This window comes from Nicotiana tabacum, chromosome 11, assembly GCF_000715075.1.
Source record: "Nicotiana tabacum cultivar K326 chromosome 11, ASM71507v2, whole genome shotgun sequence".
In the NCBI taxonomy this organism is placed as follows: Eukaryota; Viridiplantae; Streptophyta; class Magnoliopsida; order Solanales; family Solanaceae; genus Nicotiana; species Nicotiana tabacum.
This window is the reverse complement of record NC_134090.1, coordinates 14,039,768-14,057,166: the sequence shown is the minus strand read 5'-3', so window position 1 is coordinate 14,057,166 and position 17,399 is coordinate 14,039,768. Positions and strand designations below refer to the sequence as shown.

The following is a 17,399-nucleotide window of genomic DNA, read 5'->3' as shown; positions in this document are numbered from 1 at the left end:
TTTAGGAATTAGGCGTTAGAGATGGAGTACTGGAAGTGGAAGGGTTTTTGATATTTAATATATATATGGATAAAAATAAATTATATATATAGTCTTAACGGTTTAACGGATTATTCGTTAAGAGAATTGAATAATCCGCCACCAAACCGATAAGCCGTTAATAAAAAAAATTCAATCCGTTCCCCGTTCGTTAAATCGTTAACCCGATACCAATAAACCATTAAGCTTCAGTTTCGGTTCGGTTCGATTTTGAACACCCCTACTTAATACTTCGTTTGATTAGCAAACTCGTAACTTATATCTTATAAGGGTGAGGTAATTAGCACCGGTATAACTTATACAATCTTCTTACAAATCATGCAATTGTCATATTTAATACAACATACCAAACAATGGATAAAAAACAATCCTAGTATAACTAATTCCGGCATAACTTATACCAGTATAACTTATCCCGACATAAGTCGTATTCAAACCAAACGACCCCTAATTCTTTAGTTTAAATTTTGATATTTTTTTCCCCTCAACTTTTCAAGTGAGTGAAGCTCCTTTTATGTCCTAGAAGGTATAGGGGTGTAATTAGAGGCAAACCCACAATTTGAAGGTAGTGGAATAGAAAAAAATGACGGGAGCAACCATGCATGGTAATTCTCAATCCTGTTTTTGAGGGATAATTGAACTAGTGACTCATGAATGCTATCTGATGTAATTTTGCATTCAACTAATTTTTTGTTATATGTGGTACCACTAGAATATACTATTTTCTAAAGACATATAAATGTATACGTAGAATTGTTATCGATTTTTTTTGGGTGCCAATAACCCTTCTATCTGTAACGTAGGTCCACCGTGTAATACATGACCTTCCCTCAAGTAGGGGTGTTCATAAAACTCGAAAATCGAACCAAATCAAACCGACCCAAAAATTTCATATTTTTTGGTTTGGTTTGATTTGGTTTTGGGTTTGAAATTTAAAAACCGATTAAATTTAGTTTGGTTTTGGTTTTAATCAAGAAATAATCGGAAAAAATCGAACCAAACCGAATATAGAAGTAGCTATTTTAAATTTATTATTACACCTATATATATATATATATATATATATATATATATATATATATATATATTTGTACAAAGTTTCTAAAATTTTATGGTAGATGTTAATCGTTTGTACTTTTAGTACAGTTCTTTACCTTTGCATTCTAGTTTGATTAGTGTTTTCTTTTGTTAAGTGTAAGAATCCATTTCATGTTAAAAATAATCTATTTTTAATTGAGCCCATAAATTATTTGTCACTATTTGATTCAATTATCATCAATATATCTTGGTAAACGATAGATTTCTCAAAGGGCAATTGATTTGATAGTGTTACGTTGAAAATGTAGTCGCCTAGTGTATGTCTTATATCCAAGAAAAAACCGCCAAACAACTGAAACAAATCGAAAACCCGACAAAACCCGACATAAACCGAATCGAGAAAAAAACTGATTTAATTGATTTGATTTAGTTCTAATATTTGAAAAATCAACTTACTTGGTTTGATTTCTTTTTAGGGAAAAACCGTTCAACGAACATCTTTGCCCTCAAGGATAACAAATAAGTGCAAATAGAATTCCAAAAAAAAAAAAAAAAAAAAAAGAATACCTACTAGTGGGAAAAGAAGAATCCCCTTTTTATCTTTATGGTTGGAAAAGGAAAAAGAAAGCCTTTAATGGTGAAATCACTATTATCTTTTTCCAAAGATTGACTATATATTGATGTGAACTTAAACAGCCTTCTGAAAGTAAAACAATTATTACAAACTTTGCATGGCCACTTTTTAACTACCATGCATTAATTATCAAGTAAAGAATCACTTTAGATTGAAGCATGAAACCAGAAATTTATTCCAACTTTAGTAATAGTAGAAGTAATCTTTCAAACAAATTAAAAGAGCTACATAATTCACCAATATTTTGGACTTTTAAACAACTATAATAATTAATGGGGGAGAACATGTGAACTTTAACATGGGTTGCCGGCCTAAGACAGCTTGTCCTACTTCTACAAATATATCAGTGTGTCACTATCTTAAACCCTCTTACTATATTTGATATTGACCACGTCCTTTATAATTTCTGAAATATTCGTCATTCTCATTATTCTCCTCCTTTTCTTTTTTTGTCATATTCAACTCTGTCAATTCCAAATAAAAAAAAAATAAAAAAATCTATTGTTGCCATTTACATTGGGAGAAGTTTTGTGGGGGGATGTAGTTATTGAAGAAAAATCTCATTAAACTAGAATTGAAAACATTAAGTGATAGCCTTTCAGTCTTATTCCATAGTAATATATATTATTATCTTGATTCGTTCCGCAATTGAAGCATTTTTTTAATGTGCTGTTGTATTTCGTTAAATGACAGCCTTCCAGTCTTATTCCACCCAATACTTTTGGCGCAGAGCATAAATTTATATGTAAATATTTATTAATATTGTAATATACACCAATATGAACCCATAATTTTAAAAATATAATGAATTCAATGTTAAAACTTTACTGAGAAAGACAACAGAATATTGAGTCAGATCCAAGATGGTTCTAGTTATGCTTTATTGATTTTAAATTTAATTTTATATAAATTTTATAAAGAACAGGGTCTTCTTTATGTTCTACATTTGTCGGCAATCTTAAAGAATGCCCATCAGAAGATCACGTGGTTTTCTTGGTTGGGAAATTCCATCTGCCATGTTCTAGCCAACAGCAGTTTTTTGCAACAAGAGCGAATTATCTGTGTAGCAAATAAACCAAATCAGAATTGAACCACAGAACAAGAAGCATAAATTACTAGTGGCAAGAACTATCACCTGGATCACTTCCTATCATCAATGTACATTAAATAACAACTAGGCCTCAAACCCGAGCAAGTTGGGATAAGCTATGAGTTTCCACTTTCCACTGCCCATATCGTGTCATTTATGCTTTTAAATACTCAACTCAGTCCAATATTACATAAAATAAAATTTAGTACAAGTCTCTATCGAAAACATTGTACATTCATCAACCACATAATTGTGCTATGTACAATTTTACAGGCCTGTTGCTTGTTAATTGGCAGAGATGTATCAATTGGAGGTACTAAGCTTCCAATTTCAGGAATACTTTCTGATGATAGCTGACACATGGTGAACTCATCTTGCAATGACTAAAACACCATTAGATCTTCAAGATTTGGAAGGTTTGGGACATGCAGAAGTGAATGCTACCGACCAGTCGCAACCAAATACTTTTCCTTTTATCTGGTTCAGCTTGTGCGCGCCTCGACAATTTTTCTACATAATCCTTGATAGTTATGCCCATTTGATGCATTTAGTTAGGAGACTAGGTTTTGACCTCATCTAACTTTTGACTCTTCCAACCCAACGCCCTCAGATTAGCTTGAGTTAATTCAACATGCTTGCCAAGCCTGCAAAGTTGAGAATTAGCAACTTGGTTGTTATTTCAAGAAAGGGGCAGCAAAAATGCGACCCAGGGGTGCAGAAAACCAATATAAACAAGTGTGCGGCAAAAATTTCCAATCACTAAACCTATATTATATGTAATACATGTAGCCATTGTAACAACCAGGTCCATGTCAAAAATGCAGCAATTGGTAGCTTTTTAGTCTTAATAGCATAAATATAGGAGACACGAAGGCACATGTTCAAAATATTGAAGGCCTCGTGGATCAATGGCAACAAATTTGAAAATTTACATATTTATACCATTACTACGGAATAAAACATTCAAAACGTACTCCAATTTCACAAGCTTCTAAAATCACAAATATTAGATTCAAAAAAAGTAACATCACATATCAAGACTAGGAAACGCATCTGAAGTACTTCCCTACAAGTAAATTGAATAAAGCACAAAAGCCTCTGAACGTTAGAAAGCCTCGTCATATTTATGCGTCGGATATATACTTGTCAACAAAAGAAGTGCAAATGCAATTTTCTTTCATTTGATCATACCTGAATTAATTCCTTTTTCTGCACTTTCTTCCCATTTTTAGTGAAATGGTTAATCTTCCCTTTCAAATCGTTACATAGCGAGACGACCAAGTACAATCATTTAAGACATTTCTATAGAAAAGTGTAAGCTTAAAACCTAGGTGCCTTCAACTCAAGAAACATACTTGAAATATTTTTAAATCCTATTTGTGCACATACGAAGTAGTGGACCTCTGTCTTCTTGGAGCCCATTTGGACATACAATTTTTTTGCTTTTTTTCAAAATTTTTTTTGAAAACAATGTTTGGACATACAATTCTTATCATTTTTTCCTTTTTCACTTGAAAATCTATTTTCAAATTTGAAAAAGTGGTTCTCACTACTTTTTCAATTGAAAATGGGAATTTCCTAGTTTTTAGTTTTACAAATTTACCCCATATTTTTAAACAATAGCATTTTGATTGTTTATGATATATCTTTTGTTGATTTTTTTGGGCTGCTACTTCTTTTTCTTTGTAACATCTGCATCTTCTTGATGCCTTCGGCTAATAATATTCACGTACTTCATCAAAAACAAAAAAAAATAGCATTTTGATTGTTTATTTCAAGTAGGATAATCAAATTGGGGTGGTTTTGATATTTTTTACAAGTTGTGGGGTATTAATCATGTTTCATGGTTTTGAAAAAAAAGACATCCAAATATGTTGCAAAAATTATAACCAAACACAACTTCATCTTCAATTCAAATTTTAGTGAAATTCCAAATTTGAAAAAAAAATGGAATTCATGTCCAAACGCCTACTAAGTATCCTGTATTTGGAAATTGCGGACTTAGTGTCCTGAATTTTTGAGTTGCTAATTTGAAATTTAGGACTAAGTACCAGATGCCAGTTAACACAGAACATAGAAAATAATGATCGCAAAGTGAAAAAAACAGATTTTTTTTTTAATATTTTTTTTTTTGGGGGGGGGGGGGGGGGAAGGGGGAGGGGTGTTATGCTCTATAATAGTGCAAAAAATGTCTAAATCATTTAACAGCAATATCTACATAAAAGAGGAAATGAAATGGTGTTCTACTGACGCTGATTACAAGAAGCAAAAGCGTTCTTTGCAGCAGAGAACAAAAAGACAATCAACTTTTAGAGAGCACAACCCCACAACCCCCTGTCTCGCTTTAGCTTACTGCTTTGCTGCAAGCATCTGAGACACTGCCTCCGTGAATATAAGATATAGATAAAGAGAAAACACCAGCTCAAAGGAAAAGCATATAGGAAATGGTAATTTCAGGCTTCAAACGTAGCAACCAGCCTTAGCTCCAGATGAGCCCAAACACACAAAATATTCAGTCGGACCCCAGTCACATATTGAGATCTGATTCACTTTTTACCTATGTGAGACTTCCCCATACTTACTAATGAAAGATATTGAATAAGTTAATAACTGAAGGACAAGTGAAACCTATCCTTCGGGGAGCACACCTACACCCCGTCTCCGTGTTTTGGGCGTGGAATATTTGACAATTTGAGAGCTTTAAATGTGTTATCTGACTAGAACTGCACAAATCAGCTTTCATACAGGTTGAAGATGTAGTATACATTATAACATGACCTTCCTAATCATAGTACTGCGTCACCAAAAAAAATTCAGAAAGAAATACTGCAAACTTACGCAAGATCTGATGGAAGCCTGAAACCACCTATACGTATACGTTTCAGTGCACGCAACTGAAATACAAAAATGCAGCAGAGTTGAGGTTAATACAAGTAACTTCAGAAAACTGAGAACAAAAAATTGAACTTATATTAAAAGGAAAGCTGAAAAGTTATTAATGAATAACATGGCAAAGTAGCAACAATGGATCTAGCACAACATTGAAAGCAACAGGGCTGGACAGAATGACGAATGAAGCTGATCCTTAATAATACATCCAGGGATCTTTCCGAAAGTGAAAGTAAAACAAGTGAGCATGTAAGCTTCCAACAATAAAAGGTTGAGCATGTCTAATAGCTACACCGCATTATGTTGATATGAACTCTATGTTTTCAGATGTAGTGTTTTTTTTTGAATTGGAAACTATTGTATATATTATAAATATCAGTACATAGGTTGCACTGAAAACCAAATTTACATGGAAAGGATTTGGAGATGTTCTAATTTGAGACCTAGCAAGATCCTAGTATGTCTATGATTGTCAATGTATCTTCTGTGTACATCTGTTTGCACCAAAAACAAAAAAGAAGAATACAATTGAGTTTGATCTTCTGCACTGGATTGCTTCTATCTTCAAAACATCTAGTGTTCCTTTCCCTCCAAACTGTCCACCAAATACAAGCCGGTACAGTCCTCCATCTGTTACTACTAGTTGCTTCAGCTCCAGCTTCTTCCCAGCTATAAAGGACATCTTTAAGCCTGTATGTCATTGACCATGAAATACCCCTAAGACTAATAAAGATTCTCCATAGTTGGTCTGTAATCTTGCAATGTAGAAACAAATGGGTGACAGTTTCTGCATTTTCCCCACACAGGAAACATCTTGAACACAGAGAAATTCCTATTTTTATAAGATTATCCTGGGTTAATACCGCCTCCTTTGCTAGTAGCCAAGTGAAGCAAGCTACCTTGTATGGAATTTTTGTTTTCCATATATGTTTCCAAGGCCATGTGTCTACCTGTTGGTTATTATGATTCAAAATCTTATATGCATCCTTCACTCGGTAAACCCCTCTGTTGTGCCTCTTCCACCATATTGAATCCAAACCTTCCTGTAATCCTGTAAATGCTTCCAGCTCCTTGTAAATGTCAGCTAATCTTGTTATCTCTCAGTCATTCAACTGTCTTCTTAGAGCGATTTCCCATCCTTGATGACTCCACATATCAGCTACTGTCTTATGCTGGTTTTGTGCTAAACCAAACATATCTGGGTATCTTTCCTTTAAGCTTCCAATTCCTAACCAGTTATCATTCCAAAATGATGTGTTCCTTCCGTTGTTCACTCTTATGGAGGAGTGATTCTTCATTATAGGCCAAAGTTCTCTGATGGATTTTCACACACTTACTCCATATGATGTTCTGACTTTTTTTGACACCTAGTTATTTTCCTCACCATACTTTGCTTTGATCACTTTGCCCCATAAAGATTGGGGTTCTTGAGAGTACTTCCATAACCATTTAATTCTAAGAGCCTTGCTTTGATTCTTCAAATTCCTTATCCATTTAACTAAATGGAAGACCTTTTTCTCCTTGTTACCTTGCCAAAGGAATGATCTTCGGAGTTTGTCCAGTCTCTGTAAAATGCCTGCTGGAATTGGGAACAAAGACATCATGTAAGTGGGTAGTGAGTCTAATACTGAGTTGATTAGAACTAGCCTACCCCCCAATGATAGGTATTGTGATTTCCATCTTGACAACTTCTTCTCACACTTTTCTATGACTGAATTCCAGATTTCTTTTGATTTGGATCTTGCACCAAGAGGCATCCCAAGGTAAACAGTTGGTAGTGACCCAACTTCTCCTCCCAGTATCTGTGTCAGTTGCGCCATGTTGTTAACTTCATTAATGGGAAAAATATTACTCTTTCTCCAGTTAATGTGTAATCCTGAGACTCCCTCAAATAAAACTAAAATGATCCTTAAGAATCTAAGTTGATCTTTTTCAGCATCACAGAAGACTAGAGTATCATCAGCATATTGGAGATGTGTGATCTCTAGATTGTTAGCTCCACTCCTGTTTGCCTCAAAACCTTTAACCCATCCACTGACTTTAGCCGTTTTGATCATGTTGTTCAATCCTTCCATGACTATAATGAATAGAAATGGAGATAAAGGATCACCTTGTCTTAGACCTCTGTGTGAATGAAAATAACCTTTAGGACATCCATTTATGAGAATGGAGAATTTTACAGTAGATATGCAAAATTTCATCCATCTAATCCATTTTTGCCCAAAACCCATTAATTCTAACATTCTTAGTAGGAAGCTCCAGTTCACATGATCGTAGGCCTTCTCGATATCTAATTTGCATAAGATTCCAGGTTCTTTTTTTTTAATTCTTGAGTTTACAGCTTCGTTTGCAATCAACACTGCATCAATTATTTGTCTTCCTTTGATGAACGCCATTTGTTGAGCATCGACAATTTTCCCAACCACCCTCTTAAGTCTTTCAGTTAAGACTTTTGAGAGCAATTTGTAGAAGCTCCCTATCAGACTGATCGGTCTGAAATCTCTCAATTCTTTCGCACCTGTCTTCTTTGGAATCAAAGCTATATATGTTGCATTGAAACTTTTCTCAAACATCTCCTGTGAATGGAAGTTGTTAAAGACCGCCATGATATCTTCCTTCAGAATGTCCCAACACTTTCTGAAAAAACTCATTGTGTATCCATCTGGACCTGGAGCCTTGTCACTTGCACACATCTTCAGACTTCTCAGCACTTCTTGTTCCCCAAAGTTACTCTGTAAAGACTCCCTTTCTGATTCAGAAATGCTTGAACTATTTTCGAAATTGACCGTTGGTCTCCACTGTTCAGGTTCTGTGTATAACTCCTTGTAGAATTCAGTGATCTCATTCTCTATTCTTTCTGGATCCTCGACTACTTCATGTCGAATCATTATTTGATCAATGTTGTTGTTTCTCTTGTGTGCATTTGCAGTGCGATGGAAAAATTTTGTATTCCTGTCCTCTTCTTTGAGCCACAGAGCTCTTGATTTTTGTCTCCATGCAATTTCTTCATTCTTGAGTTGTTCCTCAATTTCCATTAGAGTAGCTGCTTTCCTCACTGATTCCTCCTCTGTCAGCGCTCTTAGTTGTTGTGTTGTCTCAAAATCTGCTAGTTGACTTAGCAATTTTGATTTTTGCAGTCCCAAATTACCTTCGTAACTTCTGCTCCATTCTTTTAGCTTGCCCTTGAGAGCTTTTAACTTGCAAGCTAAAATGTAATCAGGTCTTCCTGAGAATTCGAAAGATATCCACCACTCTCTAATTCTGTCATCAAAACCTTCCACATTCAGCCACCAATTTTCAAACTTAAAGTATGATTTAGCTTGTTCCCACGCACCACAGTATAGAGCCACAGATGAATGGTCCGAAATCAACCTTTGTTGGATAGTTTGCTTGATGTTTCTGAAACTTACATCCCATTCTTCTGAAATGAGAAATCTATCAATTCTTGAAGCCGCTGTTGATTGTCCCCTTTGAACCAAGTATAGTTGCCTCCTTCAAGTCGAAGATCTATCAACTCCATATCTTCTATAAAATCCGAGAACTCCACCATCGCTCTGGACCTCCTTGAACATTCCCGTTTTTCAGAAGGGTACCTTGTAACGTTGAAATCGCCACAAACCGCCCAAGGGCCTTCCATCAGTCCCCTCACTGCACCAATTTCTCTCCATACTTTTTTCCTTTCTATTCTACAATTTGGGGCGTACACTCCTGTTATGTGACATTGAAAATTCTGTAAAAGAGCGTCGAACTTGCAAGTCAAAGTGTATGCACCAGTCTGTAACACCTCCCTTTTCCATACTCTGCAATCCCATAATAACAAAATCCCCCCTCTCGTGCTGCTAGCTTCTACACTTGCATACCTCACCCATCTACCACCCCATATTTGCCTGACTATTTCCTCGATATCCCCCTCCACTTTTGTCTCTTGCATGCATATAATGTCTGCCCTCCAATTCTGCACTTGACTTTTTATAATCTCCCTTTTCTTCTTATCGTTTAATCCCCTTACATTACATTCCTACTTTGATCTTCATATTGAATGATTGATAGATCTCTTCCCCTACTCCTTTTCCCGTCACTCTTGAATTTGACATCAAAAGAAATTAACCCTTTTAATTCCAGTGATCCTTTGAATCTTTGTTTCTTCACCTCCAACTCTGTCTCCACCCTTCTTACCTGTCTGCAGCTGTCAATTTGCATTAACAACTCCAGTGCTTCTTCTTCATGGCCTTGAAAATCTACTCCAAACATTTTCCCCAATTTGATCATATTTTGATGGACCCATAGTGTTGCATCCATGTCTTTATCCATTACTGGATTGTGTTGCTGAACTGCTATAGGATTCACCTCCTCGATTTCCCAATCTTGGATAGAGCTAAATTGCTTTAGATGTTCCAAAGCACTTCCAACATGATCATTCCCCAAATTTGTTTTATGCTTTGCTCCCCTGCCTTCTGTTCTAGTCTTGCTATCTGTACTCCACTTTCTGGCTGACTGCAACTGATAAGTGTTGCCTTTGGCATACTTTCAAGATTTTCATTGGGGATTGGATCCCCTGGAGAGGACTCTTTTGCCCCCAAGTAAGAAGGTCCTCCCATTTCCTCAATATAAGGCTTCAGCCTAATATCATCAGAAAACTCACACGAGAGATCATTAAAAATGACTTGTGCAGCTAAATCGGAGTCATAGGATTTCAGCTCGTTGTTTGTCACTTTACTGCTCTGATTCATCGAACTCGAGCCTTGTGCAAGTTGCCCACTTGCCTTTCCTTTATCAGTGATTTGCCATAAGGTGCACCCCAGTTGATTGTTCAAATATCTCTCTATTTCAAAACATTGTTTGTTTTCTTGCGTCTTCAACTCATATCTTGTCTGACTTTCAGACCAGATTGGGATGAAAAATTTGATACCGTCTCTTTCAATCCCAACCTCATTGGGAGTCTTTTTGCCATCACCAACAATTTTGATTCTTGCCCACTTAAGATGATTTTTGAGATCAGTTTCTTCTTCAGTGGCTAACCATCCCCCACAGAGATCTCCTATTTCTTTGAAGATCTTTTGTGACCATAGGTGTAAAGGAATCCCCATGGCTCTAATCTAACATATTTCCTCAATTTGTGAGTTTGGAATGCATCCAACAGTATGATTCCACCATTCCAGATGAAGCTTGAACTTTTTCCATCTCCATTCTCCTTGCAAAATCTGCTCCGCCATGAATCTGTTTGGAAATTCAAAAAGAAACATGTTGCCTGTCATTTCATACATGTTTACTGCATATGCTTTGTTCCATGAAGCACTAGCCCATCACCTTATGTCTGCTAAAGTGGGTCTCTCATTGATTTCTTTCCCAAAAAACCCGATAATGCATCTTTTTAGTAGACCTGTGTCCTCACCTCCAGTAGGTTCCAAAACAGAAATATCGCCATTGTTCGTGTTGACCCTTGCCTCTCGAAGAGTATTGGATTGCCATTTACTCTCCTTAACTGCTTGGGCATAAGGGAAATTGTCCACAGTGTTTCTGGGTGGTACTATGGGATTCAACTTGGTGGTCTGATATATGAATCTCTCTATCTTAGCTGCTATGTCTTTCCAGCCAGAATTCAAAGTTAACTCTGGGATTATAATCACTGACCTCCCTTCTCTCTTCAGTGACAGAATACTCATATATCTTCCATGGGCGTTAAATTTCCTAGTACAGAAATGTTCTGTCATTTGCTCCTTGTACTTCCATCTCTTCACTAGATTGTTTTGATCTGTCGACGCTTCTTTAAGTGCAAAGCATATCCATTCCATTGCCTTTCTACCCATGGATGATCTTCTCATCATGTTGCGGCTTCTCTCCACCCATTCAAACCATGTGTCTTTGTTGGAATTCCATCTGGTGATGTCAAAAGATTTGAATCCTGCGTTGAAATATATCCTGTTGTCTCCCATATTGTACAAACCAGCTGCTCAGGTTATGAAATTTTAGGGGTTGTTTGGAAGTTATCACAGTGAGCTAGAAAGCTTGAATAAAAGAACAGAAACCAGAATTCTGGACAGAGAAGGATTCCCCGCCACTGGAAAAAATAAAAGTTGTCGGAATTCAGAAAAAATTGTAAGGATGTGCTCGGAATTTCCCAGCGAGCGTGCTGTCCAAAAAGAAAATTTTGAAAAGTGGCTGGGATTGAGCTCACGCGCCGGCGCGTGGCATTTGGCTCGCCGGAAAGAGCGGCGCGTGGCGGCGCGTGAGAGGTTGTTTGTCGGAACTGTTTTCAGAGGGGTGGTCGGAATTGAATAAACATGCTAATGATGTTTATGGATTCTCAAGATTCCTTGTTCTCAGACTCCTCGGTGAGTGTGCCTGAGAGCTCAAGAAAGTAGAGAGAGAAAAAGCCTCATGCCATTTCAGATGTAGTGTTATTTCGCATAAACCCATCACTTTCTTTAGCTCTCACTAAGATCTGATCTGTTATACGGTAAGTTGGACAGAATAAACTCGAAATAACCAAATACCTGAAGTCCAGCATTTTTCACAAGTTCACGAACTTCATGATTCCGTCCTTCATGAACCTACATCATAAGGAAAAGAAGAAATTTAGGTCCACAGAGTACTATTTCTCGTGTGGATCGAAACAGCATTGCTAATAGTATACAGAAGATTGGGGGAACTAGGATTTACAAGGTCTATCTAACAGGTGTATCCGTGTAAGAGAACCTCCTTATCTGGAAAAAAAATTATCAAAAGAGAAACCTGGGCTGGTCTGACCTCAGCCCTTGGTTGCCTAGCTTTGCATCTGCTCAGGCTAGACAGGCCTATCTTGTGGAACTTACTTTCTTGTAGACCATTGTTTATTACGAAAGGAAGTGAATGTCAGTTCATCTAACAGTTCATCAGAAACCACTTAAAAAGCAACTAAAATCAGAGCTGACAAAATCAATTCGTACACTATAGCGAGAAGAAATTGAATGTGCTATTCCTTTTGCTATCCTTTCACAAAATCAATTCTTATTTTCTGCTCATTTGCTCTATGATCCTACTTAACAAAAAAATGTGTAGCAAAAGAAGTACAGAATTTTTTTGACAAAATAGCCTATACCAACTAGTTTAGGATTTTAAGAAAACAATATGGAGCTAGCTGTCTCTTCTAATAGACAAACAAAGATAAGTGACTGAGCAGTGAACAGTACCACAATACGCAGACGAGGTCTTGGTACATCAGGTTGTCTTGGTAGTAGTTCCACAGCATCTGGGGTGCAATGGACACCATCGATGACTGTTCCCTCACTAATGGCTATCAAGTGTCGCTTATGTATTTCACCATCAATAGTTGCAATGTATCTAGAACAAGATCATCTGGTAAGTGATGATCACAACAGAAAGATAAACTGGATTGCTTAAATATTCAACAATACACGAGTTTTAAAGAAGAAGAAAAGAGATCAGCTAATAGCAGAAAATAAGTTCAGCAAAAGTCGCAAAAATTTCATGTGTACAGATAATTGTGTATCCCCCCCCCCCCCCACAACCAACCCAAAAAAAATCAAGGCATATAAATAGGGAAAACATAAAAAAAAAAACATACTCCTTTGACAAATTAGACGAAGGATGTGAAATCTGGTGCGCGAACTCCCCTGCAAGAGCAGCATAAACCAGATTACTGTGCAGGCGGATTTGAAATGAACCTTATGAGGTTTATCTTTTTTTATAAGACTTGGTGAGGTCACAAATAACATGCGCTGAGGAATTATAAAAGAAAATGTCATCTATACCATCATTAGTCACAATAATCAAGCCAGTCGTGGCAACATCAAGTCGACCTACTGTAAAGAGCCGAGGTTTTGGTTGTCCAGGATGCCTTTTATCCTTTAATAAGAAGATACAGCAGATATAAAAAGTCATGAGTTAGTACAGGCAATGCTCCAGAAGTAACAGCTTTTCTTATTGGGTACAACTTCTAGAACTGACACTGTGTATAACATAAATCCTAGTATAAATTAGCAATACAAAATAGCTCATCCCAGGACACAGTTTTATTAAAAGAACAAACATTTCCAAAAGACCCATACAAGCAGAAGAAAACATACCCAACTCTTTATAAAATCATCAAAAAGGGAAATGACTGACTTAGTTTCTTTCTCCCCGGATGAGCATATGTACCTGTATTTTGTTAAACTTGAGTCAACTCGACTCACAGACATAACAATCAAAATCCCAAACTCCTCCAGTGTTAATGATAAAAAGAAAAGGATAGACACACCCTTTTGGCTTGTTTAGTGCAAGATAGACCTTTGAAGGCAATTTCTTCGGAAGACGATTTCCGTTGACATAAATTACATCTCTAGCTGGATCTACTTTAGTCTGCCAACAAGCAGAATAGATGTCAACAATATAACCCCCCAAAAAAAAACATGCACCGGAGTCGAACCCTAAAAAATTTAGCAACATGGGAGCATTTCTGAACTTGACCTGTGGAGTTTTGCAAACAGAACCATTCACAGTAACCCGACCTTGAAAAATCAGCTCTTCACTGCTCCGTCTGGATGCCACTATAAAACAAAACCTCAATTTTAGATAATCTATCAGCTGCTGTCATTGCTCTTGATACGCTGACACTCACCATTTTACATCTCATTATTAGTTCATACATAAACAACAGAGCAAGCCCATAAACAAAATATATTCTGTTTTCTAGCACCACTAACTTCCAACTGAGTTCTAAATATCATTGCCACCACAACAAATACTTTTTTTTCTTGATAACCGAGAAACTCACTTAATCCCAAACGCCCCCCCCCCCCCTCCCCTCTTAACACAGTCTATGGCAGCAGAAACTATCTATTACTTACAACTTAAGAAATTGATGATGTCACTTCAATTCTCTTTAAGATATTAAGATATCGCATAACACAATCTATGTCATCAGCAATTAGAAAGCGCAAATCTTTTTCGTCTCTTCTCTCATTTCTTTTAGTCTCCTCTCATCTAATGAGTATAATGGAGCAGAACATATTGAAGGATTCCCTCATCTATGTCGTTAGTCTCTCAATATATATACTCCCTGTGCCCCATTTTATGTGGCAGTGGTTGATTGGCCACGAAATTTAAGAAAGAAAAACTTTTGAAACTTGAGGTCAAAAACTAATCATACACATTTGCGTGGTTATAAATGATCTCAGGTTATAAATCATCTCATTAAGGCTAAAATGAAACTTCAAAGTAAAGTTTCTAAGTGTAGAAATGTGGTATTCTTTTTGGGATAGACTAAAGTGGAAGTATATCACATAAAATGATACGGCGGGAGTATTTTTTTTTTTCACGGTTTGTTTGATGAGTATTGTAATGAAACGGGTCCCAACATAGCTGAATCAATATAAAGGATTTATCTACACAACCCAAGTAGATTCCTAATGGAGGCATAGTTGTTGTCAATGTTGTTAGCAATATTTCAAAAGATTAGACAAATATCTTCATGCATGGGATGTTATGAAAGTAGCACTCAAGCTAGCTCCACGGATATCTGCTCATAAATAAATATCAATATTCTTCCCTTACTTTACAACATTGTTTCTAATTTTGCACAATGTTGAAAAGGGTACAACTAGAGATGCTAAAGTTACCTCCGGAAGCAGCAAGGACTTTACTGAGGCGTTGGGGAGGGTCTCTAAAGTTCTCATTATAAAACCGGCGAGCTGCTTTTGAATACTTAGGCTCGGATGTAGGACCCACCGTCGCGGCTTTAGCAGCAATCTGTTTGCTCTTCTTATTATTCTTCTTACTTGTGCTAGCATTAGCCATGTCGTGGAGTAGACGCGCCGGAGGAGTCGATTGGAGAGTGAGGTTACCTTTTTCATCACGAACAATCCAGGGGATATAGAATTGATCACCGAGTTCGGCTATGTCCGAGCTGGAATTAGGGTTTATGGGAAGTGAGGGTTCTGGTTTATTGGGTTTTGGTTTTGGAGGAGCGAAGGATATGTTGAATTCAGTTGAGGAGGAAGAGGAGAGTGAGGATGTGATGAGAGTGTGAATGTGGCGGCGCGTGTAGGGAGTTGCGCGAGTGAGGTGGAGAGAGGTGAAGGCGGAGGAAGCCGCCGCTACGGCGGCTGCAATCGTCGCCATCGCCGGTGGCTTTATTTGATAAGGTTTTTGAAGATGATGAGGGAATGAGGGGGGAGAAGATAGAGTTTTATTTTAGAAAAATAATTACCAAAATGTGCACTTTATACGTATGGAGAGGAAATTAGTATAAAGAGGAATTTTACAATTTTAAAATAATTTTAACCCTTTTCCCGTTCTTATAATAATTTTTAATTTTTGTTCATCCACAATAAAAAGTTGATGATAAAAATGAAAAAGCATAGGTCAATCCAAGCAATTCAATTTAAGCCATCAAGTTTGAGCATCAAGGTTTACGAAATGCTTTTTTTTTTCGTTGAGGAGATTTTATATTTTTCAGGTATTTTTCTACCCGATGTTAAGGACTTATGAGGAAGAAAAAAATAGAAAATAGATGGAATTTTTTTTGAAACGTTTATGAAGTTCATCAACTTCATGTAATGAAGTCTCCCAGGATATAATGTTTATGAACAACTTTTTGTTGTTTTAAATTTTCTTAACTAAGTTATATATATGAAATAAGTAAATTTAATTCAAATTAGTAAAATAAAATAATTTGATCGCCTTTAGAAATAAATATAATCGCCTATGATACATTTGAAATTGCCCTACTATTAATCTGAAATCGCTTAATTATTTCTGAATCACCTACTCGATTGTTTAATATTTGTGTTATTAACAATAGAGCTTGTTAAATCGCCTAAGTGCGTTTCACAAAACCGCTTAAGAATGAATATAATTGCATATGTTAAACGAAGGCAATCTTAAAAGCGAGATACATTTTTATAAAATATTTTTGAGATTGCGATATGACTATGCTTAAACAAACTTTTTTAAGAAACAATAAATTTGTCAAATAATTTGAAAGTCGTGAAGTAGATTTGGAATGTCTGTAATGTTCATCCATTTCATGTATTAATATGTCTTTCCGGAACAAATTCTGTATAGAAAAATAAATAAATATTTCAAAAAGATGAAATAATAAGATCGTCTCGGTTACTAATAGTTGGTGTTATAAATAGGAAAACTTACACAAATAAATCTAAACTTACCAACCTCTAGCCATTAGTCATAGACTTACCAAATTAGCCAACAAAAATTAAAAAACCAAATAATAGGGTTCTTTCTATCAAAGAATCACATGCAAAAATCCCCTTCCATATTTTTAAGCGTGATTAGCAACATTACATACAAGACGGAAAGGAAATTTCATGGACGGGGTAACAAATAAGGTAATGAAATACAAAAATCTATACAATATTCCAAAAATCTAAACAAAAAAGGAACTTTTTCAATGGGTCATTGAAAATATATAGATAAATCAATATACAAAATTTGAGGAAGATTGGAGGTGATTTGGACTGGTTTTGTATCAAAATTCGTAATCAAATCGAGTTCAAAAAAGTCTTCTGCAACACATGCATCACGCATGTATCTCACACATAGGGATACACTATTGATACAAATATGATACATATGTGATACACAAATGATACACATCATTTTTTTCATGTTAAGCTTTTACTTTAAATTTTCAATTCAAACCACCTCAAAACTTCACCAAATCATCCCAAAACTGATATTCAAGCTCCTTAAGTTGTGCCCAATCTA

General features: G+C 36.2%; 1 protein-coding gene across 1 annotated transcript; it reads right to left on the bottom strand.

Annotated features, from left to right (window-relative positions):
- Positions 1 to 2,924: 2,924 nt before the first annotated feature.
- On the bottom strand, positions 2,925 to 15,886 carry LOC107827046 (putative ribosomal large subunit pseudouridine synthase SVR1, chloroplastic). Its single transcript, XM_075224810.1, has 10 exons — positions 15,290 to 15,886; positions 14,139 to 14,218; positions 13,930 to 14,030; positions 13,757 to 13,829; positions 13,442 to 13,535; positions 13,255 to 13,303; positions 12,860 to 13,010; positions 12,185 to 12,241; positions 5,640 to 5,695; positions 2,925 to 3,445 (listed from the first exon to the last, which is right to left on the bottom strand). The coding sequence occupies exons 1-10, from the start codon at positions 15,789 to 15,791 to the stop codon at positions 3,361 to 3,363; spliced, it is 1,248 nt and encodes a 415-aa protein (XP_075080911.1). The 5' UTR covers positions 15,792 to 15,886; the 3' UTR covers positions 2,925 to 3,360.
- Between the last annotated feature and the right edge of the window lie 1,513 nt (positions 15,887 to 17,399).